The following is a 27,926-nucleotide window of genomic DNA, read 5'->3' as shown; positions in this document are numbered from 1 at the left end:
CCCCCCCCCCCCCCCCAGGTGGATCCCATGTTTCATCGGATGGCCTCGTCCTTCGATGAGAGCAGCACGGCCGGCGTCTTCCTGTCTGTTCTCTTCAGTGAAGACAGTCGCTGTGAGCTGCTGTTTCCCTCCTACATGACCCTCCTGCAGTCCAGGCCCTCATACTCTCCTCCACCCCCGCAGGGAGTTCCTGCATCCCCGTTCATGGGTAAAAAACATTAACTCTGCCCAATCTTTCATGAGAACCTTAGTACCACCCAGCTGTGTGTCTCATCTTTTGAACTGTCCCCCTCCCCATCTTTCTGTGCTCTGTTTCTGCCAGCCGGACTACAACGTTCCACGGAGAAGAGCTCCATCTGCCCCTCACTGAAGGACTTCTCCTTCACTAGCTGGAACCCTGAGCAGGTCAGAGAAACAATTTAACCACCTAACCCAATAGTATAAATGATTCTGATGGAATTATTTCATATTTCTCAGATTAAGTGGTAATTAAAGCAGCAATTCCCCTTAAATGTTTGCCATCTTTGAGGTAGAAAAAAAAACACTGGACTCTAGGACTGCATAATAGGGCGACATACCTTTTTATACCCATATGTTCCTAAATCAACTGTATGAGTTTTGAGCCCCTTTCACAAATGGACTTCAATCCTGAAAGTATCTAGATGTTAACCAGCGGAGCTGTATGTGAGAATGCAAATATCCGAAACAGTTAGCTCGAACATCAGTCGTTCTGTACTCTGCAAGTTACTTATTACAAAGTCTGTTTAATCTCCAATTGAGCCCAACAGCAAGGGACTGGGTGTAATGATGTTTTATGATGATGATGTGATTTTTACAAAGACAGAAAACAAAAATGTCTGACTGGAGAGACTGCGAGATTTGGGAACTTCTGTCAGTAAGGGCATATGTCGAAATTGTCAGACAAATTCACTGAAGAGCAGGAGACTCACCGGTAGTTCTTTATGCCCAAATCACAAACCGGTTCACGTCCTGCATTCTTCACGCTCTGCCCAGGCGCCACCCCCCCTTGTTGTTCTATGACACTATAAATAATATTGAATTGCATTAAATTACATTATAGTGTAGCACTGCTAGCTGATCCTGCAACATGATCCATCACTTGAAAATATTCCGCACTATGCATATTTATTTATTACTCTGTGTCACCTACTGTGCAATATGTCATTTCTATTCATCCCACCTACCCTGTTTGTTGTGTGTGTGTGTGTGGTGTGTGTGGTGTGTGTGTGTGTGGTGTGTGTGTGTGTGTGGTGTGTGTGTGTGTGGGTGTGTGGTGGGTTGTGTGTTGTGGTGTGTGTGTGTGTGTGTGTGGTTGTGTGTGTGTGTGTGTGTGTGTGTAAATATAATATAAATAATATTATTATATGATGTGTGTGTGTACATATTATTATAACTCTTATTCTTATTTGTCTACTTTTTGTGTATTTTTTCCTATGTCTAATGTGTATTTGTATTCTCCAGAATATGTTCGGGCCTGTTCCTTCGGACATGGTCCGTAGTGCATTAGTGAGAACTACTTTCTTTACAGAGGCTGTCAGATCCCAGTTGACTGTGCATCTTCTTTCAGACCATGAATCAGCTTTTGGATAAGATGAAGCAGGGCGAACACGTGTTTGATGTGAACGCTGAGCCTGAGCTGGAAGAAGATGACTGCCATGACTTTGGCGCCGACTATGATGAGGGAATGGGTGACTGTGAGGAGAGAGCCAAGGAGTACAAGGAAGGCTGTGAGGCCTCTGGCTCTGGCAAAGGAAGGTACGGTTGTGGCTTGTAGAGCAGTTGAAAAGGGGGGTGTGTTTTCTGCTGAGATGTAGAGGAACTCACCCTTTTACCACAGATTACTGATCAATTTGTTTTAGTTTGAATCATTTTCATAGTATCCGGCTCACTTTGTGGTGATATCTTCTCTTTCTCTGGTTTCTGCGCTCTTTATCTGTTTCTCCTAGTCCTCTTTCAGTGCGGTTTGCATGTTGTGTTAGGATGAAAGAACGTCAACTATTAAGTTATATACAGGAATAAGCCTCTCCTTCTTAATGTCTTCTTAATTTACTTAGGATTACTGTTTTTAATGTTTACTCAAGCTTGCAAGTTTGAAATGCAGTATGTAATCATGGGGCTAAGATAATTGCATTGCCTATTATCACCATGAGAGGAGGTATTTACTTCATTAGGGCTCACTGAATGGGTCAAAATCAAAACTCAGCATCAGCCACAGCCTCTTTTAACAGATGACTGATTTGTGTATAAGTGCTTGCTGGTTTGAATGGGTTCTCACGCTGTCGTGATGGTGGTACAGGGATGTGATTCCCATCGGAGAGGGAGACATCGCCACTATGTGTCTGCAGCTGTCCTCTCAGCCCAGGGAGTACTCCTACTTCAGCCCCAGGACCATGGCCACGTGGGCGGGACCCGGCTACTGGCAGTTCAAGCCAAAGCACAAGTGTGAGTGAAAATTGTGGTTTAACACAAAATTAGAATCGACTGAGGTGCCAGAGTTGAGAAGTGCCCTGGAGCAAGAAATTTTACTTATTATTTTTCCATGTACTTGCTATATGTAGGCAGGCTATATACAAGTAATAACATTATTACAATACAATTATTTTTTGATAATGTACCCTTAAGGCCTGTCCACATCAAGAACAATAACTAGAACTATGTGAGCATCCACACTGCTCTTCTTTATTACCATTCAAATTCATTCATTTTTTTCAAAATATTTGAATAATAAAAGAATATGCAATTCTCAAATGAAACGGGTTAAATATGTACTACACTACTCAGGCTTATACATTGTTGATGCCACTATAGCATGTGGTTGTTTTTACACGTTCTGTCCACTAGAGGGACTTCTAACATCAGCCTGGCCTTGAGGGGACCTACGTCATGGCACATTGGGTTTCTTGCACGCCGCTCTCTGCAAGGTGGGAAATTGGCAATGAGCAATGAGCGGATGAAGGAAAGTGTGATAGCAATCCACGTTAAGGCCTTTCATCTCTCACCTGAGACCGCCATGTCCAAGCCCAGGCGCAGAACATGACCTTACCGCATGCTGATATGTTACTAGGCCAGGTAGAGCAAGCTACTGTACTAACAGAGAGAGAGAGACTGTATCATTACAAATGGGTAGCATGTAACCAACCCGTCTTAAAACACGGATCAAGGAATCTAACGCATGCAAGCGCGTGAGTCATAGGGTCGCCCCGTGGCACAATTAAAGTGAAGCCAAAATGCTTACTTCCTCCATAACCTCCCCAGCTTTAGTGCAATATCGTGCTGCATCTGATGTCATTGTTATTGTTCTTTTGTGCATGCGCGTCAGCTCAAAACCGCATAGAGTATATCAGAATCTGATATCAGCCACAGATTTGAGCAAAAATATCAGAATTAAACATTAAGACTTAGTGTGAACGTATCCTTATTGTTCATCAGTCAAGACACGAGAAGACAGATTAGCTAACCTTAGCCAACCTATTTATAAAAAAAAATTTACATTTAAATAATATTCTTTACCCATCCTGGAATGTTGTGGACTGGCCAGACCCTCCTCCGCTACGCTGTGGAGGAAGGTGGGGCAAAGCAGGACTAATGCAGCCTCAACTTACGTTATTTCTTTTTATGCTGTCTTTATGTGAAGCTTTGGTCTATAGTCATTCCGTTACATATAATACTATAAATATAACAGAAATTTATTTGGATGCTGTACACATTGGGCTTATTTTTGTTTGTATTTTACTTTTGAGGTATAAATTAGGCTTTCAAATTTTCTACAAAAGCTGAGGTGATTTTCTAATGGTTGTCTGTTCCCTGCATCATGTACTTAATATCTTATAGTGGACCATTTGCCTGACAAGGAGACGCGTAAAAGAAAGCCCAAGAAGACCTTTGAAATTGACTTCAATGACGATGTCAACTTTGAGACCTACTTCCGCACCACGAGAGTAAGACCCCTCGCTGCTCTTGTCATTCCAAACACAACACACTCACAGTTGAAGTGTCATCTGGTAAAAAATATTACCTGATATTTATAAGGGGAAAGTCGGACACATCGAGAAATTTGCTTTCTTGCCAAGCGTTAGATGAGAAGTGAACTGCCTTACCCCCAAATGAAATATGTTGCAGAGAGGGCAACTCGGCAGTTTGCTAACTTGTTGCTCTCTCTACCAATATAAGCTGCTCTGTTTTAGGCTACAAAACGTGGACGCAGGCTAAAGTTTAACCGTGGAGGACACTCAACTACCTGCTAGGCTAATGGGCAATGGTAACATTAATGTGTCTACTTCAGCTGAGAACGTAAGACATTACATAGGTATTCTCGCATATAGGCATAATAGTCAATGCAAATGGAATGTTAATGTGTCATGGAACATTGCGCTCCCCGACACTTCAAAGGTCGGATTTGCTCCAATTTTGATAAGTTTTGTTTAGAAAACCTTGAAACCATGTAAGACATGGACATGTCATCAGACACAATCCATGTCAGTAGAATCCAATTCATGTCATTAGACGCAACGTATACCCGTGCAAGCATGTTTTTTTTTGTGGTGATAAGCTCGGACCGACAAAAAGTAAATTTACTTTCCTGCAATTTCAATCTTGCACACAATTTATGGACTAATATAGATTTAAAGCATGATAACTTTCAGATCCATAAACTGTTCTGAGCACAAATCGCTTGTTGTCTGTGTGACATCCTCTCTCTCTCTCTCTCTCTCTCTCTCTCTCTCTCTCTCTCTCTCTCTCTCTCTCTCTCTCTCCCTCCCTCTCTCCCCCCCTTCACTTGCTCTCTGTCAGCTGCTCATTTTTCCCCTTCTAAAATATTAGAAACACTAAAGCAGATCCAGAAAACCCAACACGTTATAAATGTGTTGCTCCATTATTTCTAAGACCAGAAGTGTTGGGTAGTTTGGGATATTCTGTCCAATAAACAAGCGACTGTTTCGATCTTGTGACTTTTTATTTACAGTGTTTGGTGCGTGTGACAAATGTAGTGTGAAACCAAACCAAATGAAAAAACATGGCACTTCTTGGTGTGGTAGCGATAGCAACACAGCATTCAGTGTGGTAGTTATAGCTAATTAACCAGCACCACACTCTATTCTTAAAGGATAATTACTGGGGGGGGTTTTCACCCCGGAGTACCTGTTTCTAAGTGACTGATGGGAACATCAATCTTTGAAATTAGACCAGTATTAAGGAGGATGACTGCAGTCGGCAGCGGCAAAACAAGCTACAATCTAAGTTAATAGGAATGTTGTCCAGCTGGTATTTACCTTCACAAAAGTGCTTGTTTTTGTCACTGACAGGCTTTAATTAAAATTCTAAGTGTCTGACAACATTATGGAAAGGATTTTTAAGGAGGTCGACCTTTCATCCACGAAATTGCGTTTGCTAAACCCACCAGACTCCATGTAAATTAACAGCAATTTTAGCATAAAATAAAATAAATACATTTTATTCAAAGTTGACAGAAACAAAATAAAACTATGCAAAGCCATCTTTTCACTGTTTCAACCATCACAACTAGTTTTGGTTGAAATGAACACGTAGTTTACCGATTTTACATGTGAGAAAATGTTTGCTCTATATCTGATAAAAGTATTGCTTTTTTAAATGGAGTCTGGTGGGTTTAGTGCTAGCGACTTCAGGGCTGTTTCTGGTTAAACAAAAAGGTCTCTCAGGTTTTATAGTGGTCATATTATGCCTTTTGGGTATACCCCTTCCCTTTATTGTGTTATATATCATTTTTAGGGGTGTGCAAAAAAGTCAATTTGTATTCGAATTGCGATATCGTTTTTATATATATATATATGTATATATATATATATAAAATTTAGTATTTTTTTATTTCATGTCTACTGCAATCACATGCTAGATAGATACTTTATTGATCCCTAAGGGGAAATGTATTGTCCCAGTAGCTTACAGACATCACAAACAACATACACATCATAACAGGATGTTAAAATAACAAATAAACATATCCACACGAATAATATGGATATGAATATAATGCTCGCTTAACTGCTAATGTGGCAAGCCCTTGTTATTATAAATCCCACGTAACATCTAGGCAAGTCCCACCCTACGATTGTCCTTACCTAGCTACTGCACGTGTGTAACTCCCAACAAAGATTGAACAGAAGTGCGATGCCTCACTCTGTAGCTAAAACAGAGAGTTCAATACAGAGAGGAGCTGCAGCAATGTGCAGTATGACAAAAATGTTTTTTGAAAATGAAACCATGTAAACCTATTCTGGTAGAACCTCTAAATATAATTATGTACCTATAAATGAGCAAAAATATGAGCACTTTAAAGGTCTATCTCCAGGGATCATTTCCAGACACTTGTTTTTACCTTCAGATTAATATTCTATTAATTTACATTGTAGCTTGTTTTTCCGCTGCTGACTGCAGCTACATACTGGACCAATGTCAAAGATTGTTGTTCCTATCCCATGTCACTTAGACAAAAAACATAAAAAATAGGGTCCATGTTGAAAAAAAAAACGGTAGTTACCCTTTAAGAGTGTGGGTAATCCGCTTGTGAACTGGACCTGACGACAACATTTTAGAACTAAGCCACCCTGGTAGCTTCAGATCAAATGTCATCAAATTGTCAGGACAGCTATTTTTGCTGATCTGAGCACAGACTCTTCGGTGATACATTGGCACGATACATAATGATACCTACGGTTTTATCTCTAGATTAAATTCCTTGAAATAGGACCCATAATCTGCTAGGGATGTAATGATACACTCAACTCACCATTTGATGCTATCAATGATTTTGGGTTCACAATACGATTTTTTTTTTTAACAGAATGAGCTGGAGACAAATGACTGAAAATATTCCTTTATTTATATAAAATGTCCAAAACAATGCGTTCTTTTATCAAAAGTGCACTTACAATTGTATTTTATCTTAAATAATAAAAATTAATAATTGGATTTCTAAAACAAATCCCACATCAAAATAACTAAATTCAAAGAATGTCTGAAGTCAAAGAAGTAAAATCAAAAATAGTTTGCACCCTAGGCTGTTTAAAAATTGCATCATGATTAATGTTTTATCTCAACCTGTTGTAATCTTTGCATTTATGTAGATTTTTAATTGATCGACGATGCACCATTTCATCCCTATTATCTGCAAATAAAATACTCAGCTAGTCGGTAAGTGTTAGTAGGTACTTGTCAGTAAGTGATAGCACTGTCTGTATGGATTTGAGACACTGAACAAAATCTCTGAATACAGTCAAATTAAGAGCATATGAGTTGAAAATGGTCAAGAGACCTTAGACACTTAAATGTATCTGAACTCAATCTGACATTGTCTGCTTTCCCTTTGCAGGCGGCCACAACCAACAGCAAGTCTGCCCTCACGTCAAGCAATAAGAAAACCTCTCTCCCAGCAGACTTCCAGTTTTCCCCAGAGACGCTCTCCCAGCTCAGACTCAAACCCTCCAACTCGGTGAGTCCTCACTACTCCTGTCAGCGGACTGGAAGAGGTTAAAGGTAGAGGAACTCAGCCGTCCTCTTCAACACTGATACGGGGCCGATGTTGGCTGAAGAAAGAAACATTTTTTATCAATTTAATCCACAAAAAATGTACAGCAATCACATAGTTCTTGTGGTGGTTAGGTTTTCAAACAAAATTTGTCTTTGCACAAAATTGAGCCATGCTACAGTCATCATATATAGAGCTGTAACTATTCCAAATTTTGTTGTACAATTAATTTCCTCAGAAATAATTGCAATTAACAATATAATTGTCTCTTTCAGTCCAATTTTTGAAAAGAATATATATAGATATTCCAGACAAACTTTTGAATGAACGCCAGGATACATCTTTTGGTTTTATTGCTGTTATGTGACCCAGAGAGGAGGAAGGGTGGGGTCTGGGCGGTTAATGCGCTGAAGCACTGAAGGGAGGGGTTGAGGTGGAGGGAGGGGAGAGCTGGTCTTGTTTTGTTTGAAAATACTTCAAGCGTCAATAAGAAGTAACATCACCCAGTATCGCTTAGAGCACCTTCAAACAAAGAAACAGGCCTAATCATGTAATGTGCCTTCAGTATCCGTACCCACATAAAGATGATTTGTCGGTTAAGAAGGATGTATTTGGTTTTGTTGATTCTAGTTGAGTCAAGAAGGCCAGAAGAGGTTGTCTGGAGAGCTCGGAGAAGGCATTGGAGACTACGACTACAACAACGCCAACGACACGGCCAACTTCTGTCCAGGTCTTCAGGTCTGAACTTTATTATGGCTTTTGATTAAATTTGTTTTTGTCTGTTTGATTTTACTGTATTTTAACATACTATCTTCATCTAAGGAGTAGGGGTGGGAGACATTGCAAGGTATTGGAAGTTTGGAAAGAACAAACTGAGAAGTAGATGTGTAGCTTTGTCCCTTCTTCAGAAAAGAACTCTAGTCTAGGTGATTCTTTTGGCTACTTCTACCAAATACTGTACTGTAAAATCCCCTAAAAGTGAGGACTTCTAATCTCTGGAGCTAGAGCTGTTCAATTCCAAATTTAGCTGTACAACTTATTGTTGTACATGGTTGTAATGGTATTGTGAACAATATAATTCTCTTTCAGTCAAATTTTATTAAAGAAAAAAAAGATTATTTATAGAATGTATTACATTTTCAAACACATTTAAAGGTCCCATGACATGAGGCTTTTACATAGACCTTAGTGGTCCCCTAATACCATATCTGAAGTCTCTTTCCCAAAATTCAGCCTTGGTGCTGAATTACAGCCACTAGAGCCAGTCCCACAATGAGGATGTGCCATTTCTGAGTCTGTAGCTTTTGAGGAGGAGAGAGGGGGGGCAAGGTGGAGGCTGTGGGTGTGGCCTTGACCAACTGCTACTTTGCTTGTTTGAAAGCCATGATGTCTCTCTCTCATGGGCGGGCCAAATTCTCTGGGCGAGCAAATCAGAGAAGGGGGAGAAAGATTCCAGATCGGCCCATCTGAGCTTTCATTTTCTCAAAGGCAGAGCAGGATACCCAGGGCTCGGTTTACGTCTATCGGCATTTCTAGCCACTGGGAGACCATAGGCAGGCTGGGGGAGTTCATTTTAATGTTAAAAACCTCATAAAGTGAAATTTTCATGCCATGGGATGTTTAAGCTTTTAATGAATAGACCTTTTTCACAGCAGACATTTTGACTTGTCGTAGTAGGAAAAGGGTTCAATTCCATCAAGTGTCCCAGTAAGCATGCAGAATACCAGGGCCTCTCCTAAGTGGAATGCCGCCATCATTAATGGTTTTGAATACACCTGGTCTTTTCCAACTATGACATGTGAACATGCCGTGAAAAAGATCTAGTACTGGATACATCATTTGGTTATATACTCACTGTCATATAACCCAGATAATGTAACACAAATACACCTGTAAAGTAAACAATGCCCATTTATTATCAAACAATTTTTCTAAATGTGCCCCCACCCCCCCTTGTCAATTTTGTTGCAATGAACGTGTATAGGGTCAAGTGCCAACAACTAATAATTAAAATAATAATTAAAATGTAAAGTCCGACCACCCATCAAGACCTTAGTTAATGATAGCAAATTAGTTGTGGTTAAACAAATAACCGCTATTATGTAAAAATATTGACAATTAGCCAATTGTGTAATAATTGTTTCAGGTCTAGGAGGAACCATAATAGAGAATTGTCATTTAAAATTGATTGGGAACCACATCTTGAATGTTTTATCCTTTGCCTTTGCATTTTCTTGTCCATCTTCCTCATCAGGGGGGCGACAGTGATGATGATGATGTCGAAGGGTTTGCTGGTTCAGATGATACACAGCCTTCAGGTGACAGCATACCTCCGTCCACACAAGATCTAGAGGGCATTTCCACGTACGGGGAGGAGGATCTGGTACCTGAACCACACAGGGTGGGTAACGCAAGATTTTGGTGCAGCACAAACACCTTATTCTAACTGAAAATGAATGTGTGTGTTTGCCCGGTGATTCAGATCAGCTCCAAAATGTAATGACTTCTTCCTTGGCCCATGCGACACTCTTCCACCAAGAAAAATTGGGCCAGTAGTTTTTCTCTAATCCTGCTGACAAACCAATAACCCTGGGTTGGTTGCATTTCTGTAAACCAAAAAAAGTCTTGGGAAGGAACTTTAGCACCATGCAAAACAAATAGCCACATAAAATATTAAATAGGTTAACTGTTCACACAATGCAGTTGCATGAGCAATTTACATTAGCTGTTTACATGGTTACACGCCAATTGCTCTTACCAGTGTATAGTGGCGTGTACTTTGTCCATAACAATCCCCGCCAGTCTGTCCCAAAACGTCCCAGTTGGAGAGGAAATGCAGGAAACACATTCTCTTGTAAAGCTTCACAATCATTCAGGGAAAGAACCAAGCAGCCCTACCTTGTTGCACGATCCACATTTTTCTTCAAACTTGTCATTTTCAGCATGTCGCTTGCTTGCTTGCTAGAAGTTTGTTGTTGTTTCCCTTGGCGAAGGGATTTTGAAAATTGCAACACTGAGAGAGGAAGGTGAGGGACAAAGCCTGACAGCAATTGTTTAGACTACACTGACTATAAAAACAGAAGCCTGACTGCTGTGGACACAGTTTAAACAAACAAATCTGCTCATTATGACTTGGACTGGTTTATAATTGAATTGTTTGTTTTTGTAGGTCAACAAGATTGAGATTAATTATGCTAAGACAGCAAAGAAAATGGACATGAAGAGACTCAAGAACAGCATGTGGACACTTCTAGCTGAAAGCCCAGAAAAACCCACAGAGGTAAGTTACACTATAGACTATGAGATACTATAAACTGAAGATACTTCATACACTATAAACTGGTAGACTGGCCATGTATCAGCTTCTTTTGTCTGCAGCTATATAAGACAATGCATTTCATTGCATTGCCTCACTGTGTGTGTGTGTGTGTGTGTGTGTGTGTGTGTGTGTGTGGTGTGTGTGTGTGTGTGTGTGTGTGGTGTGTGTGTGTGTGTGTGGTGTGTGTGGTGTGTGTGTGTGGTTGGTGTGTGTGTGTGTGTGTGTGTGTGTGTGTGTGGGTGTGTGTGGTTGTGTGTGTGTGTTTGTGTTGTGTTTGTGTACCAGTGTATTTTATATTAAATCTTAATCTTCCCTACAGGAGGTGGACACTGTGGAGAAACAAGAAGTGTGTGGGGAGAAGGTCTTTAGTCAGACTACAAAGACGCTGCTTCAAAGGTACCTGCAGACTTCCTGCTATGGCACAGCACTGATGGGGAATAATAAGGACTGTGTCTCGTTCTGCATACTTTCGTCAGTACACTGCTGCACAATGTGCTCTGACCACTTACTGCTGTAGTGCCCACTGTCGATAGTTAGTATTGTCCCAAAAGAAACACTTATGTTAAAACGCGTACCGGAAATGACGAGCGGACGGCTCAGCTCTCCGCCTCTCAAAATTGGACAAAAATCGATTAAACCTAAACTTTGTTGATATAAAAAACACAGATTCAGCAACTGAATGGCCTACATCTTGTTTAAAATGTTTTCAGAAACACGTTTCGGTGAGCTATTTTCGTAACATTCGAGATCGTATTCCAAACAAGCCGCTATCTGGCCGCCAATAAGCTTGGTTGCTAATTCCGGGAGAAGGCGGACCCATGTGACGCGTTTCTCCAATAAGCTGCCAGACGACGTCCCTGGTCCCTCCCCTTTTCACTTTGTCGTCAAGATGCCGCAGGTTTAGTGCGCGTAGTGTCCATTGTTCCACACTGAACTTTTTGACCATTTTTAGGGGGTCAGCCAGGTTCTTTCAGCGCACTGACTTTTTTGCATTATCTACACTATAGACTTAAAACGAAGTGTTTGAAGTTTGCAAGTAAGCGGTTTGAGACACAGCCAAGGACTGAAAAGCACTCACCAAAAGTGCATGGCATGTATTTTCACTGTTGTCTGGATAGATCAGGGTTTCCACTTGGACATGGAAGTGTAGATTCAAACAATCAATATTTTTGTGAAGAAAAATGTTCATCTCTAGAGTTCTATTGCTTTGTAACGTGCTGTGAACCAGCTAGGAGCAGAACTAAAAAAAGACGTATTACTCCCTTGAAGGCACTAGGTTTGAACAGAATGATTTCACAGAATGTGACATTTATTTTTTCTCTCTCTCTCTCTCTCTCTCTCTCTCTCTCTCTCTCTCTCTCTCTCTCTCTCTCTCTCTCTCTCTCTCTTTCTCTCTCTCTCTCTAGATTGCCAAACACGATGGCTCAGAACCTGTCGGTGCCTCTGGCTTTTGTTGCGCTGCTTCATCTTGCCAATGAAAAGGTGAGTTTTTTCATGGCTTAAAGAATGCCGTTTTATTCAACATTTTCAAAAAATACATCCTAAAATACATAAATATAAAAAAGAGTGGGAGGGAGGCAGGGAGAGTTGGGGTACCTGCTATTAAGCTGTTATTGAAGTATATTAACATTTATTTATTGCTTTTTTTCATTATTTCAGGATGTATTTCATATGCATATTAATGTATTTTATCATGTATTTAATATTAAAGTGTGTGTGTGTGAAAAATATTGATACGTAAAAGGCTGTATACATATGTGTATATCGATGTGTGTATTTATGTTTGCGTGTATGTGTATTAATTTTAGCAGACTGTTTTTCTATTGTTATTGACTTAGATGAGGTTCAGAGCACATTTTATGACCAATTCGTGTGTGTGTGTGTGTGTGTGTGTGTGTGTGTGTGTGTGTGTGTGTGTGTGTGTGTGTGTGTGTGTGTGTGTGTGTGTGTGTGTGTGTGTGTGTGTGTGTGTGTGTGTGTGTGTGTGTGTGTGTGTGTGTGTGTGTGATCAAATAGCCACTCTTATTTCTTTTGATCATGCAATTATACACTTAAAGCTGTCTTGTATGAAATGATTGTACATGATTATTACACTATTGATATTGCTGCTAATGGTAGTAGTCTTTACCAGTAATAAGGCAGGCAGAAGGAAATGAAGAAGAACGTGTGTACACACCTTCCATGTTTTCTTCACCTTGGAGTTTTGCTACAAAGCTCTTACAAACACTGGAGAATCAGAAATGGTTGTTTAGACATGTAGCCATCTGTTGAAAAATGAAAAGTGTATATATATCTTTTTTTAAGTACAATATGGAATATGTTTTATTTTTTACAGAATTTGGAGCTGGTGAAGGTTGATGACATGTCAGATATCATCATCAGACAAGGCCACTGAGAAGAATAAAATGATGGGATGATATGGGGAGAGTTGCTGCTATTCTCCACCTGTTCATCTCTTTTACTCTTTACTATCTGGTATATCTCTGTCACATTCTCTTGTTTAGATTGTATAATGTTTTTATTAATTTTCTAGCAAATACAATACGTAATAAGCAACTGTTAAAGTCAAAACTGCCTCTATTCTTTTTATTCTGTACTCTTGATGCTTATCCTGTGTGTAGATAATTTAACTGCTCACCCACTGCACAGAAAATGTTTATTTTCAAGAAAATAAAAGCCTTTTTTCTAAAACATGTTGTACAGCGTAATTTTACATCATTAGGCCTTTTCTTCACACAATTCACATTTTAATAATGCAATAGACAGTATTTTTAGCACAGTTGCTAATGCCTGCCAGGCAAATTGTTCTCTGAAATAGACATAATAGCTGGGATTATTTTTAGCTGCTTGTGACTCAGATCAGCGTACAGAAGTCTTCTGACATGACCGAAGCATTTTAGCCTCACCACACCGCCTTCCTAGATGGAGGAAAAACCGGTTGGTCGGTGCAACTGGCTGGGTGGGACTTGGTATGACATCAGTATCAGGTGCAGGTTAGGGAGGAGTCACTCAGTCAGCTGAGTTCTTTGGTGGAGTTAAATTTCACTGAGTTTAATTTATTTACCAAATAAATAGCAATGACTAATAACCATTCACACACAATGTGGGATTACTATCAGTTCCTAATGTGGATTAAGACATTTTTATGTAATCAAATGGGATCTGGGACATTGAACATGGCTGCTGATGTAGAGATACTGAGTTAGTGCATTAAGGAATGAGTTACAATAAATCCACATTGTGCAATACAACATAATGAGAAATTTTATTTCTCAAGCCAATCAAGAAACTAGAACTACTAATGGTGTTTTATTGTGATAGACTGATAACCATGGCATGAAGGTGGATGATAAACCAAGTTTCTGAAAATAAAACTGGCACCTCATAGGGAAAAAAACATGAGACAAGCTGTAAGACTGGGGAATGTGGAGAAATCTCGCTAATCCCGGGTAAAAACAACTCTTCGGAGTAATGTCAGTGAGGAGAGTCAGATGTTGCAAAGCGTTCCTACACAGACTAAAAAGTCAACAGTCTTAATTATTGCATTCAGAGTGACTTGGTTTCATAATGTGGGAGTGGTTTTACATTTTCACTATACATTTCTAATTGTCCATTTTAGTGCAATAGATTCCCATGTTTGTTATTCTGATTTCTGATATGTTGAAAACATTACAATACGAAATCCAAAACCTGTCTTATCAAACTATTGTGTTGGTTGCTTAGCAATTACTTTGCTCAGCTGTTTATTAACAGTTTATCTTGGTGAAGAAATGGCATTTATTGACTTGGTGGATCAAACTATATTTGTCACCATTCAAATCAAATGTCTTATAATAACAATGGTGATTTTAATTATTGGTAGTAGGTCTATGTTTGCTATAGACTCACTGCTATAGTTGTATTAGTCTGGCTTTCTTAGCACACCTTCAAGCCTTTCCTTAGTCCTTTTGTTTGATCATAAACAAAACATGACATAACACCTAGCTCGTGCCTCAAAGCTCTTAGTTCAGCCATGTAACTAGGCACACAGACAGCATAGTAGCACCTTTTATGACGCCTCCCTGAAGATAAAGTTGGGAGAGCCTTTAAGTGTCTATGGGAGACCCCCATAGCCACAAGAGAGCCACAAGTTGTTGTGTTATTCAACCATTAAGGAAATGAAGGGAAACGGCCTTCACAATAAAAGTAGGCTACGCAATTGTCATGGTGCAACTTTTTTTTAAATGCATACAAACAATATATTGGCCTATTATAAACTAAATATAAGTTTCTTTTCAATTCAATTCAATTCAATTCAATGTTATTTATTGTATCAATTCATAACAAGAGTTATTTCGAGACACTTTACAGATAGAGTAGGTCTACACGACATTCCAGAAGTTTCCAGTTTCCAGTTTCTTTGCGAAATAAACGTCATTCATCAGAGCTTCGTATATGCTAACGTTACAGATAAATTCAGGCCAACAATTATTTATTTTTTCGTTGTGGTTTTCAGTATATTTTGATGTGATGGTTAAATAATACGGTTCAGTATAAATTTGTTCATAAAGAACTTGATTTTTTACTATTCACCGTAACGGTGAGATTTTTTTTTATAAGCTTTAACCACAGAATTTAGACTGTGTTTCTTTTTAAACCAAAACATATATAATATATATATATTTGTTAAAAACGTGTTCGGGAAATAGTGATTGCATTATGGGCCGCTTGACACTTGAAGCGAAGGAATTCAGTTTGAACGGGGGGGAAAAAAACAACCAGGAAGTTAAACAGAGCAGGAAACGCTGTGGTGGAGCAGCAGACTTAAAAACTTTAAATAATAGCGTTAACTAAAATCACAGTTAATTCATCGGATTGTGGTCAAAGGGCATAGTTTGCAACAATATGGACATCGATCCGGTAGGTGATAATGGATGAAGCTTGTGTTTTTTGTTGTTTAGAAAGCCTCTCCGCCATCACCATGTTTGGCGTCAGGCACGGCATTCAACAGGTGTACTTCTGAAAAGTATAATAAGTTACATTTGACCTAAAACTGTTGTACATAGTCGCAAATTTAACTAGTTATGTAGCTAGCTAAGTGAGCGCATTAACTTTTTGCGGTTGAGAGACCAAGTCAGAGCGTCCTAATAAAATGACCTAATTACACTCTTTACAGAAACTATACCGTCTTCGGTGGAAATACAGTGTTTCAGGGAATTAAGCTAATGTTGGTTCAACTCAATACCGGTCAGGCACTTTATTTGACATTTTTCGTCCGCTATTAGGCCTAAATATTGTCAGGTTTTTATTTCAGTCGCTTACCTTCCGCATACATTTCAAACGCACGACAACAAGTGAAGTGGCGGTAGAGCTGGCGCCTGTAGCCAAACGCCATTAAAAAATGGGTCAATCGCTAATGTTACCTTAGCTACTGAATAGGCTACTCAAAGACGTCAAACCCCGGCACAGTATTACTTATGTCGTTTCTTATCTGCCACATCAAGAGCCCAACGCTTTTTTGAATAAAATTTCAACTTTTACATTACTTGAGCTCAGTGCTTAACTAACTTAAATTAGCTACAAGTTTGTGCATTCGCTCGTGTGTTAGCATTAACGTTACATTTGGCTAATATTTTGCATAAACAAAAATGTGCTAAGAGAGCAGTTATAAAAGTTGAACTTATGCTATTGAGTGAAGTCTTCGCTCATATATTATTCTGAAATACCTTTTTCATTTCAGAATAATGAGTGAAGCAAGACTTCACTCAACTATTACAACTGTTCACGTAGCACAGTTTTACAATAGCCTATTTATCATCTCTATATTTATTTGAGTAGGCAAACACATTTTTGTTTCAGTGCGTGCATTGACTTTAACATAGGATTCCATTCTGCTAGCTTAGCTTAGCATAATGAATGGAATCCTATGTTGCCGGTTAGCATGTTGTGAGTAAAAGGGACGCAACAAAAACAAAACCTTATTACTTCTTGTGGCCTGCATATTCACAACAAGCACAAATAGCGTTTGCAGATTAAGACCAGACAATATATAAACATAGAGGAGATATTGGCGTATTCCTTTAATGTCCTTAGAAGTCTCACAGGAAGTCCCTGGAAGTTCAAGGAGGGGAAGGATAATTGAGGGTGTTATGTTATTCATGTCACTTGCGGAATTGTGTCTTTCCTATGTTTTCTCTCTGCTATTAACAGCTATGTGACTTTGAACATGTATCTTACACAATTCTTCCTTGGCAGTCATCAATTTAAGTCTGGTCCAGTGTGGGATCATGGGGTCTAATCAAGAGGGTAAGACAGCCTCTGCAAAGCATACCATTTTGTTGCTAATAAGCCATCACCTGCCGTTAGCATTCCATTGACTGCCATTCATTTTGGCGTCACTTTGACAGCAAATAACTTTGCTTCTGAAGCGTTTAAAGACTTTATTTGTCCATTGTTTATTTCTAAAGAAACATGTATAAAAGGCTCCATTACCTTGTAGCTCACTTCATGGCCCTGTTACAGGCAACTTTGTAAAAATAGGCTAACGATTGTGTCATAACCAAGCGACTTGCTGTCACATAGTCGTCAAACTACAGTAAATGTGCTGTATTTATATAGCGCTTTTCTAGTCTTAACAACTACTCAAAGCGCTTTTACATCATACAGGATACATTCACCATTCACACACATTCATACACTGTGGCCGAGGCCCCCTGCTCATCAGATAAACACTCACACCGATTCACACTCTGATGCGCAGCACCAGGGGCAACTCGGGGTTCAGTGTCTTGCCCAAGGACACTTTGACGTGGGACTGCAGGGCCAGGGACCGAACCACCAACCTTCCAATTGGCAGGCACCCGCTCTACCACTGAGCCACAGCCGCCCCCAGTACAGGAGAACCTTGCAGGCAATTTTGAATTACATTAGCTGTTTTAGTTTAATTACTAAGGTTAATTAGCCTGTGCCTATGTTGTCTCCTAACATATACCTAAGCTCTCCATCTCTGCTGATTGGGAATGATTTGAGATTTCTCTTGGCAACACTACCAAAAGACTTACAACTTTCAGACAGGTTGCTCACGTCACAACGACATCGTCAAGGTCAGTTGGAGGCTGCACAGTAACGCTCAGCCATCATCGGAAAAGAGCTTCTGATAGACTTCACTGCTCTCCTTTGCAATTCTACGGCATGGCTTTATCCATTAATTTTACGGTCTGTGGGTCTAATAAGTATCTGTTTGAGGCGATTAACATGGACCTGTTGCTTTCTCTGGTAAAAAGTGAAAAACGCAGACTTCTGAGGTTGTGAAACGTTGCCTTCCCTCTCTTTGAAAGACCAGGCAAACCTTAAACTTTACTGACTAAGCTGTGCGGGGGGGCCTGCAACATTTATTAGTATTGGTCCGCTATAATTTGGGTACTTTGATGAAAGAGAAATCCTACTGCACCCTGGCTAGTCTATTCACATCCTGTGTGCACTCACAGATAAGGGTTGTTTTACATTTGACTAGATTAGGAGCTGTGAGGATTTACTGTGGCCTAGAAGACCAAATGAAATCCATCCTTTGCATTTACCTTCGCAGTCAAACATTTTAACAGGAAATATTTGATTTATGTCATTCACACATCCTTGTATCACTCACTACCTTGATGTATCATCCTCTTTATTCCTTATCTATCAGGAAAGTAGTAACAAGGTGACTTATCGTCAGGCTTTTTGCTTGAATTGTCAAGTTTCACTAAAAGACCAACGTCACTTTCCATGCACAGCAGAGGAACACCTTGTTGGGTGAATTCAGTTTTGAGGCAACAGTCCAAATATTTTAATTGGACACTAAATGTAGCCGTCAGTGCATTAACATCTTGTGCGTGGCATGTTTCTGTCTCCCTCTTTCTGTGAATGTTGATACTTGATAGCTGTCAGCCATTCAGTGGGCCTCACTAAACTACTAGCACTGTTAAAGGGAAAAGAGGGAGAGAAAAGGCCTGGTTTACCAGAATCAGAAATACTGGCAAAGCTGGAAGGAGTACAAGAATATTGTACTCAAGTAAAAGTGCTGATGGAAAATGTGTTCAAATGTCCTTTTAAATAGAACGAAGATCAGTCAAAATTAAATCCGCACGATATGAGAAACTATTATTTCTATAGCGATAATACTTGCGATAGGTGAATAGATATTAAAGTCTACTCAGTTCTGCATTTCTGCTGCTTTGAGTTTTCTGCTGAAATACAACCAATTGCTTGCTGAATTTAAAACAAATGAAAGGAAATCATTTTCTAACATCCTTTTTATTGAACATTGAATTGAATAGAAAAGGCACTACTAAAAAAGAAATTACATTTTAAATTGCAGTTTTTAGGGATATTTTCTTTCAACTAACCCAAAAAATCTACGAGTGTCCTTTTTGATTTTTTGATTTTTCATAATGCAACCTTTTGCGATGTGTTTATTGCGCCAGTTAATATGGCAGAGACGATTAAGCAATGTATTGTGTAGGGGTGATCCGAGTACTCGCTGAACAGTACCGGTATGGATAAAGCACTTTGCCGGTACAGTATCATAATCAATATCCGTGCTCATTGATTACAAATCCTCAACTGGCCGCGCAGCGTTCTGTGATAGTCCCAGCGCCCCCCCCCCCCCCTACAAACACCTCGCTCATCACACACACCCACAGAACACGGAGAACTGCGCTCCCTCGGCCTCTCTCTCTCTCTCTCTCTCTCCCCCTCTGTCAGTCAATCAGGTCTGCGGGTCTGTAACATTTAGGGTTTCTCCTCAGGTTTTGTTTTAACTTCGTTTTTGTAGTCCTACTAGTAACCATGTAGATTTCTGGTGAACGTGGGGTTTGTAGTCCTTACATAGTAACCAGTAATTTCTGGTGACGTGGGGTTTGTAGTCCTTACATAGTGACCAGTAGATTTCTGGTGAACGTGTGTTTCAGACATTGCTGCTTGTTTAAATGCAACTCCCGTTGCGTCTCTGCCTGGAGATTTTTTTTTTTTAACTGTCGCTGCCCCCCGCCCCTCTCTCTTTCTTTCTCTCTCTCTGTGTCTCTCTCTCTCACACACACACACACACACCACTCACAAATTGTGTGGAAATAAAAAGAACCAAACACAAAAACACACGAACATGAAAGAATTAAAAAGTTAAAAGAAAGTTATTGAGTATGAAACTCTTGTTCATTACATTTTACTTCAAATTGCACTGCATGTTTTGTATTCATGTTGCAAAACTCTGTATATAGTTTGTTTGTTACCTGACAACACCATTGATCTGAAGCTCGATGCTTAGTTTATAGTAGTATAATAGTTTTCTAATCAGCAATAAATATAACAATTTCTGATCAACCCATATCAATTGCGCTTAAATAACATACCGGTTAAAGCCCCGCACATTTCAAGACAACTCGACCCACTTCCGGGTTAAATCTGACCACTTCCAGGTTAGGCCCCGCCCAGTCAGAGTACGGATACAGATAATTCATGTGGTATACAGATACAGATAATGCTGTACTCGCTCATCCCTAGTACTTGCAGCCAGAGTAAAAAATGTACTCTGACGCTACATTTACGCTACTACACTTTGGTTTAAAAACACATTTCTTTTGTTACATTTAGGCCTAACGTCTGCACTCCTCCGATGTTTCCAAGCCCCTAAAACAGAGACATTTGGAAACATGGCTGTTACCGTTTTGGTTTGAAAATTCCAGTGTTGCTTTGTAGTAGACGGGCATAAACGGAGACCTTTGGGAACAAAGATGCGCATCATCAGTCTTAACGGTTAGGTAGGCTTACAATCCTTTCAGTCACGGTTCCACTTTGTTGTCGGTCCAAGCAAATACATTCCTGCTCTTCTTTTTTGCCATTGTTGTCCTTTCTCCAAAGTACTTTTCTGTATTTTTTTAACTTGTACATCCAGGGGAGTAGCCGTAATTTGGACATGTCCCCAGCGTTACCCCATACAATCTCTTGTGTGGACAGAGATTGTATTTGTCTCAAAACATTGCTTTAAAATGAAAATGTAGTAGTCTAGATGTACAACGTGGTACCATGACGTGTTATCTGTTTTGAGCTAGTGTTTTACCCATCCCCCACTCCAACAACCTCCCAAGGCAGATTTTCGCCCTTGCATACTACTCGCTACGGCCTAAATTTACGTGCAATCGCAAGGTAATGTAAGTCAATGGAGGCCAGACGGCAATAATGATAAACAATAATGCTAACCATAACCCATAAAGACGTGATTTAATTGTATTGCTGTGCATTTGTACTGTTCATTAAATACGAATCCTGGCCCGGGTGGGACCAACGTTCCGCACCTTTCCCACCCAGTGATGGCTAGGGGTGGGGGGGGGGGAAATCGATACAGCAGCTTATTGCATAATTTTCAGTGGCAATACTGTGTTGATGCACAAGCGGCAAGTATCAATCTATTTTTATATATGTGTTGATCAGTTTGTCTGCTTGACAATCCCATTTTGCAACAATAAAATTTGAAGTGATATGAACAGAGTTTCCTTGCGGGAACATCATTTGAAATGATGGAAAATTAGAAGTTGGAATAAAGGTTCTGACTTGCAATGTATTGCAGAAAATTTAAAATCGCAATAATATTGTATCTTGGTGATATCATATCGGGAGGCATCTGGTAATTCCCACCCCTACTGATGGCTGACAGCATGGGAACATAAACATTTGAAGAAGGGGGGGGAAAAAGAGAGAGAGAAGGTAGGGGAGAGTAACAGGTAAGCAGATGACCCAGCAAAAGCCTGCTCTGTTTCCTAGAGACCGTTTTGTTTACAGCCTGGTGCTGGCTCATGGGACGTGGAAGTCGCTGCGCATGAAAACACTGCATATAAAATTTCTGCTTTGAGATCACACCCACGACTGTAAGATCCCATCTTGTCTTCCTCTTGAGTGCAGAAGCAAGGTTTGACTGCCAGCCGGCTGGGCTGTCATGTGCAGCCGCCCGAAGGCCGCCAGCAGCTGTCATGCTGATTGTTGTCTGAAAATACAAGACTGATGAGGGAATAGTTTGATTTGTATTCCCTTACAATTGAATGCTTTACAAACATGTGCTGGTGTCAGACAGATGAATCCAGCCACTGGAAAATAAATGAAAGTTAGAACATTTTCATGGTAAAAATTAGCCTGAAGAACAGATTTAAAAGGCTAGTCACTTTGAATTCAGTTTTGTGAGACATTAATATGGGTGAATATTGGATTCTGATTTGACTGCATGGTTTCCATTAAAACATGTTAACCTACTAAGTAGTATGATTGTCCAATGTGTCCTTGGTGTACGATGAATTTGTAAATTAAAGAGTTAAGTACTAATATTCCATTATTATTACGAATATGACAATATACCAAGTTTGTTGCGGGACATGTAAACAGCATATTCTGTGGAGATATTCCGAATAAGGCCTTTTTCCTATTTGTATAGCTTTTATAGTAGCATTTTGATTTTAGTTCCACACGGTAGAACAAGTCTGCCGTCGGTTGAAAAAAATCCTCAGGCGTTACCAGGGAAAGGGCTTGTGGAAAAACTTGAGATTTTGTTTGCAAAGCGCAGACAAATACAAATCTCTGCTCTTAATTTTTTTTTTTTTGCTTTGACCAGTGTCCATGGTACAAGCAGGATAATGCCCTTTGTGGTGTCCATAATCAGGACTGTATGGACTGCGTGTCAGACGTTTCTGGCCTCCCCGCAGGGTCCAAAATGGCCCCACCTACGAGCCAAATGCTGGTAAAATATACAACTGCCTGGTAGATTTGCTTTACTCACCAGTCAAAAAAATGCCAATGGTAATCTGTTGGGTGGCTGGTAAAACAAAAAAGTAAATATTGCACCCTGCCTCCCCGTCTAATGCCCGACACCTCGTCGGGCATTAGCCTTTACATGATTGTGTGACCTGGAGGCAGTTATGTGCAAAGAAAAAGGAAATGATCCAAAAAGTGACACTGGAGGTTCTCGTCAGGGAGCAGATGAAGGAATCCAAAGCTGCAAGACACCTGTCCGCTGCCTCAGCCTGTCTGACGATGCTATAGTCTACAGGTGAAACTCGGAAAGTTAAAGTATCATGCTAACGTTTATTTATTTCATTAATTCAACTTAATAGGTGAAACTAACGTACTACTATAGACTCATTACATGCAAAGTAACATATTGCAAGCCTTTATTTAGATAAGTATGGCTTACAGCATATGAAAACCCCAAATTCAAAATCTTAGAAAATTAGAATATTACATGAACTCAGTAAAAAGATTTTAAATGCAGAAATGTCGGCCCTCCAACAAATATAATCACGCAAATGTACTCTGTGCTTGGTTTTGGCCCCTTTTGCTTGAATTACTGCCTCAATGCGGCGTGGCAGGGATGGTATCAGCCTGTGGCACTGCTGAGGTGTCATGGGAGACCAGGATGCTTCAGTAGCGGCCTTCAGCTCTTCTGCATTGTTTGGTCTCATCTCTCATCTTTCTCTTGGCAATGCCCCATAGATTCTCTATGGGGTTCAGGTCAGGTGCGCTTGCTGACAGTAATCCCATGGTCATTAAACCAGGCTTTGGTACTTTTAGAAGTGTGGCCAGGTGCCAAGTCCTGCTGGAAAATGAAGTCAGCATCTCCATAAAGCTTGTGCGCTGAAGGAAGCATGTACAAATACCTGGGAGTGCACTTTGACAATAAACTGGACTGGGCCAAGAACACTCAAGCCCTCTACAGGAAGGGCCAAAGCCGTCTCTATTTTCTGAGGAGGCTGAGGTCCTTCAACATTTGCAGGACAATGCTGAGGATGTTTTATGAGTCTGTGGTGGCCAGTGCTATCCTCTTTGCTGTTGCATGCTGGGGCAGCAGGCTGAGGGTAGCGGATGCCAACAGACTCAACAAACTGATTCGCAAGGCCAGTGACGTTGTGGGGGTGGATCTGGACTCTCTGTCGGTGGTGTCAGAGAGGAGGACGCTGTCCAAACTAAATGCCATCTTGGACAATGTCTCGCACCCACTCCATGGCTTGTTGCTCAATCACAGAAGCACTTTCAGTGACAGACTCATTCTCCCAAAATGCACCACAGAGCACCACAGGAAGTCATTCCTGCCTGTGGCCATCAAACTTTTATAACTCCTCCCTCTAAATGTCTGACACGCAGACACTTAGAGAGGTTGAAACTGGACAATATTATCTGTATTATCTGTTTTGTGCAATAACACTGGCCTGACGTGTGCAATTCTCAACTACTACAATTATTATTATTTTACTTTTCACCATTGCAATTCCTTAATTATAATTATGTAAAGAATGCATAATAACATTCCTTTATGTAAATACCGTACATAGCCACACTCCTTATATTTCTTTATTTGTATTTCTACTGTGATATTTCTACTATTTGTGCAACTGCAACACAGTTTCCCTTCGGGGAGCAATAAAGTACTTCTGATTCTGATGAAGTGCTCTAAAATGTCCTGGTAGGGTTGGGCGGTAATACGGTATACCGCGGGCGGGGCCTTTAAAAAATGGCAACGGTATCAGTTTCAATACCGTCAATAAAAAAGAAAAAAAAGAATGCAATGCACATATAGGAGACAAGGATTTAATATAATTGATTTAATGCCTAAAAATGCTTATGTGTGGTTGTCAGTGAGAGAGATTCCTTTTTTATTAGGGGATGATAAAATCACAATATGGGTAGCAGCTAAATATGTCTTCTCCTGCCACAAGGAAAGAAAGAGAGCGAATTATACGTTTTATTTTACGGGACTTAAGTCTTAAGCCTTGCCTTTTAGTTACCTGTTTAGCATTTACAATATGCATTTCCATGGGTGCTGCCATTGTTGTGTGGTGTCAAACAACCGTGGCTTTTTCTTTCCACTGATAAAAACTAAGACGTTGTTCCTTAACTTATTTTCTCAAACTTCCTTTTTTCTTTCCCATCCCAGGAGCGAGGAGGGGCGGCGGCCGAGCCACAGGACAAGGTGAAGAGCTTGAGGGATCAAGTAGATGGAGTGAAAGACATCATGACGCAGAACGTAGACCGGATCCTGGCTCGAGGAGAGCGACTCGATGACCTCATGGGCAAGTCAGAGGACCTGCAAGCAGGGGTGAGTCTTATCCCGGGAGTCTGTTTTTGATTTGTGTAAAAGTGTGTTGAGATGTGGACTATATTCCCATATGTGCCTCCTCGGTGTACGGGGAATTTGTAAATAAAGAGGTAGAATTTATAAAATGCATTTTTGACTTTGTTACAGTTGCACGGTTGCATGTAAACAGGAATACTATATATTCACTTTCATTAGCCATGTCAACAGCTTATTCAGAATATTGTCTTTTTCGGATAAGGGCAAAAACCGGAATATTATGTGCATGTAAACATAGTCAGTGACCTCAGTGATAACTATCGGCTAAACCAGTATAACAAGTCAGTTAAGTAAGATTTTAGACATGACAGAACACAAAGGAACCCGACTAAGTGTGGCCTTTCTCTTGCTCGGATGCAAACTTTGAATAAAGCCCTTTTTTAGGGAGGCATTGGTCCAGCTGCACCTCGTTAGCTGATTAAGCTCGTTAACCCAACACCTGTCAACCAAGGTTTAAAGGCCTCACACACTCACACACCTGCTTCATGGGAGACATTTTGATTTGGCATAGCAGGAAAAGCACAGTTGGAACTGATTACATTACCGGTTGCTCTGTTCCATTACTGTGTCCCTGGAAGCCATCCAAATCAGCCATTATTCACAAAGCCAGGACCTGAGTTAAAGGGTAACTTTGGGTTTTTCTTGACTTGGATCCTATTTTCCTATGTTTTTTTCGTGTCACAGACACACAAAAAACACGATTTAAAGGCAAATTTGAAAAAAATATTTTTCCTACATAGCTAGCTAGCTAGCTAGCTAGCTACATACATACCTACCTGGAGAAAAAAGCAGCATAGCTCTTTCCAGAAGTAACACAATCCGTTTACCTCCCCTAAGGCAACAAAAGCTGACTAATAAATACATGATATCTTACTCAAAGTGCTTTTACAGAGTACAGGAACCAATCACCAATCACACACATTCACCGATGCTGCCGCACAAGGTGCCATCTGCTCATCAGATACATCAATATCGATATTGTAGGGTTGACTAGTGGTGCTTTTCAGAACTATTTTCACAAAGAAATTTTAGATAATAATAAGTGACTAAAGTGGGTAAAGGCAAATAATAGAACAGCTAGAGCAGTCTCACAAATTCCCGCTACACGTTCTGCGATGCCAGGTTCATCCTGCAACGCTCTGCCGTGCCCTGCTACGTCCTGCTGTGCCTTGTAATGCCGCACAGTACCCTGCTATGCCATGAACTACTACAAAGAACTGCTACAAACTACTATTTTTTTCTATTTTTGTTATTTCCACTAACCCCAACCGGCCCGTCAGACACCGCCTACCAAGAGCCTGGGTCTGACCGAGGTTTCTGCCTAAAAGGAAGTTTTTCCTCGCCACTGTCGCACTGTTGCTTGCTCTGTAGGAAACTACTAGAACTGTTGGGTCCTTGTAAATTCTGGAGTGTGGTCTAGACCTACTCTATCTGTAAAGTGTCTCGAGATAACTGTTGTTATGAATTGATACTATAAATAAAATTGAATAAATTACAGTACATATCTACAGTAATGGGTGACTTGGAGGTAGAATGGTCGCCCCATGAACACAAGGCTGGTGGATGAATCACTCTCTGGCCCCCTTTCAAAGTGCAGCGCTGTGGCTGAAGGTCTGGCAAAGCGAGACTACTGCTACTGTTTAGAGCAAAATACTAAATGCGTCGCTTCATTTCCTCGCCTCGTTTCCCCTCCCTGCTCAGGCTCAGCACTTCAAGCAGACGTCTCAGAAAGTGGCTCGCACCTACTGGTGGAAGAACGTCAAGATGGTCGTGGTCATCGTGGTGATCGTCCTCATCATCGTGCTCATCATCATCCTGCTGGCCACCGGAGTCATCCCTGTCAGCTCCTCTACGCCTCCTACGACTCCTGTAGTTCCTCCCACCAAGCCATAAGAGATGCACACACACACACAATGTATATACAATCATAAACAAACCCATTCTTATTGCACATTATACAAAGTAATATATAGACTAAAGTCAACAATTGCTGTCTGGTGAAACCTTTATTACTTCTAAGTTAGTTTCCACTGGTTAAGGTCTTGCTTTTATTAGAATTCAACAACTTCCTGCTTTTGGTTTAAGGAACTTGATTGGCACATGTGCCTTTTCAGACCCTTAAACACAATTTAAGCTTAGCTTTTTTTTCAAAATGTTGTGAGAAATTAAACAAAAGTGTCTGGAAGGTCCTAGGACTGTCCCTGTTCTCAGAGGATGCGTCATATCACCGCGTCAGTTCCTCCATGGCTCTCTCACCCCCGGCAAAGAGGGAGTCACATTAATTTGCGTAGATGAAAAGAAGGAATGTGGATTTCTCCAGTCTCTTTACTAGACATCATGTTTGTCTTGAATGTTCTCACTTAAGTGCACCTTTTGCAGAAGGCAGGTTGGATAGTTTAAAAGCTGGAAAATGCAGTTTCTAAAATAAGTTGTGTTTTTGCTGTCATTGGACAAACGCACCAAACGCAAATCTGTAACAATTTTAGGTCACACTTTATTTAATGAAAGGCTGAATTGTGTATTGGATATGTATGTTACTACTTGTGGGCTTATTTCTTTTCTAAGTGCTTCTTTGTAGTTTCACAATCTAGAATAAGCAATCATCCATGGAAATTCCTTTTTTAAAATTTGTAAGTTTATTGAATGTATACACTTAGCACTGCTGTAGTTCTCTCAAAAGTACTGTAATTAGCTCCTTACTGGTGTTGAGGGCTTATGTTTGAGTAGAATCAAAGGTTAGGCTTTGTCAGACCTTCCTCCACAGTGCTGCGGAGGAAGGTCTGGCTAGTCCACACAACATTCTGGGGTGGGAGAGAAATGTGCTCTGGTTTATTGGCATTTCTTTAAACCAATCCCAATCGTCTTGAGCGGTGCTTAGTGCCGAGCGGAGCCACGGTGCCGTTTAAAGTTGCTTTAGTCTTGCAAATTGGACAGATAGTCTAGCTAGCTGTCAGGAT

At 40.3% G+C, this 27,926-nt stretch overlaps 2 protein-coding genes across 3 annotated transcripts in view; both read left to right on the top strand.

The window, feature by feature from the left end:
• LOC116686676 (condensin complex subunit 2) overlaps positions 1 to 13,510 on the top strand; it is an 18,184-nt gene extending 4,674 nt beyond the window's left edge. Inside the window, exons 7-18 of one of the 2 annotated variants that reach the window (XM_032511715.1) lie at positions 19 to 208; positions 323 to 405; positions 1,589 to 1,776; positions 2,318 to 2,463; positions 3,853 to 3,959; positions 7,370 to 7,489; positions 8,156 to 8,263; positions 9,780 to 9,926; positions 10,695 to 10,805; positions 11,164 to 11,240; positions 12,251 to 12,326; positions 13,180 to 13,510. In XM_032511715.1, coding sequence (XP_032367606.1) covers positions 19 to 208; positions 323 to 405; positions 1,589 to 1,776; positions 2,318 to 2,463; positions 3,853 to 3,959; positions 7,370 to 7,489; positions 8,156 to 8,263; positions 9,780 to 9,926; positions 10,695 to 10,805; positions 11,164 to 11,240; positions 12,251 to 12,326; positions 13,180 to 13,239 — 1,413 coding nt within the window. In that variant the 3' untranslated portion in view covers positions 13,240 to 13,510. Of the gene's footprint in view, positions 1 to 18; positions 209 to 322; positions 406 to 1,588; positions 1,777 to 2,317; positions 2,464 to 3,852; positions 3,960 to 7,369; positions 7,490 to 8,155; positions 8,264 to 9,779; positions 9,927 to 10,694; positions 10,806 to 11,163; positions 11,294 to 11,905; positions 11,923 to 12,250; positions 12,327 to 13,179 lie in introns of those variants that run through there. The other variant, XM_032511716.1, reaches the window with a different exon arrangement.
• Positions 13,511 to 15,529: 2,019 nt separating this feature from the next.
• On the top strand, positions 15,530 to 27,375 carry LOC116686673 (vesicle-associated membrane protein 8). Its single transcript, XM_032511711.1, has 3 exons — positions 15,530 to 15,743; positions 24,772 to 24,933; positions 26,671 to 27,375. The coding sequence occupies exons 1-3, from the start codon at positions 15,729 to 15,731 to the stop codon at positions 26,860 to 26,862; spliced, it is 369 nt and encodes a 122-aa protein (XP_032367602.1). The 5' UTR covers positions 15,530 to 15,728; the 3' UTR covers positions 26,863 to 27,375.
• Positions 27,376 to 27,926: the final 551 nt, after the last annotated feature.

This window comes from Etheostoma spectabile, unplaced genomic scaffold (assembly GCF_008692095.1).
Source record: "Etheostoma spectabile isolate EspeVRDwgs_2016 unplaced genomic scaffold, UIUC_Espe_1.0 scaffold433, whole genome shotgun sequence".
NCBI lineage: Eukaryota > Metazoa > Chordata > Actinopteri > Perciformes > Percidae > Etheostoma > Etheostoma spectabile.
Note: the sequence above shows the minus strand (reverse complement) of the source record. Positions and strands in the feature narration are given on the sequence as shown.

Coding starts and splice junctions, on each gene's coding strand:
- LOC116686673 (XM_032511711.1), top strand. Junction 24,934..26,670: donor CAGAGGACCTGCAAGCAGGG/GTGAGTCTTATC, acceptor CTCCCTGCTCAG/GCTCAGCACTTCAAGCAGAC.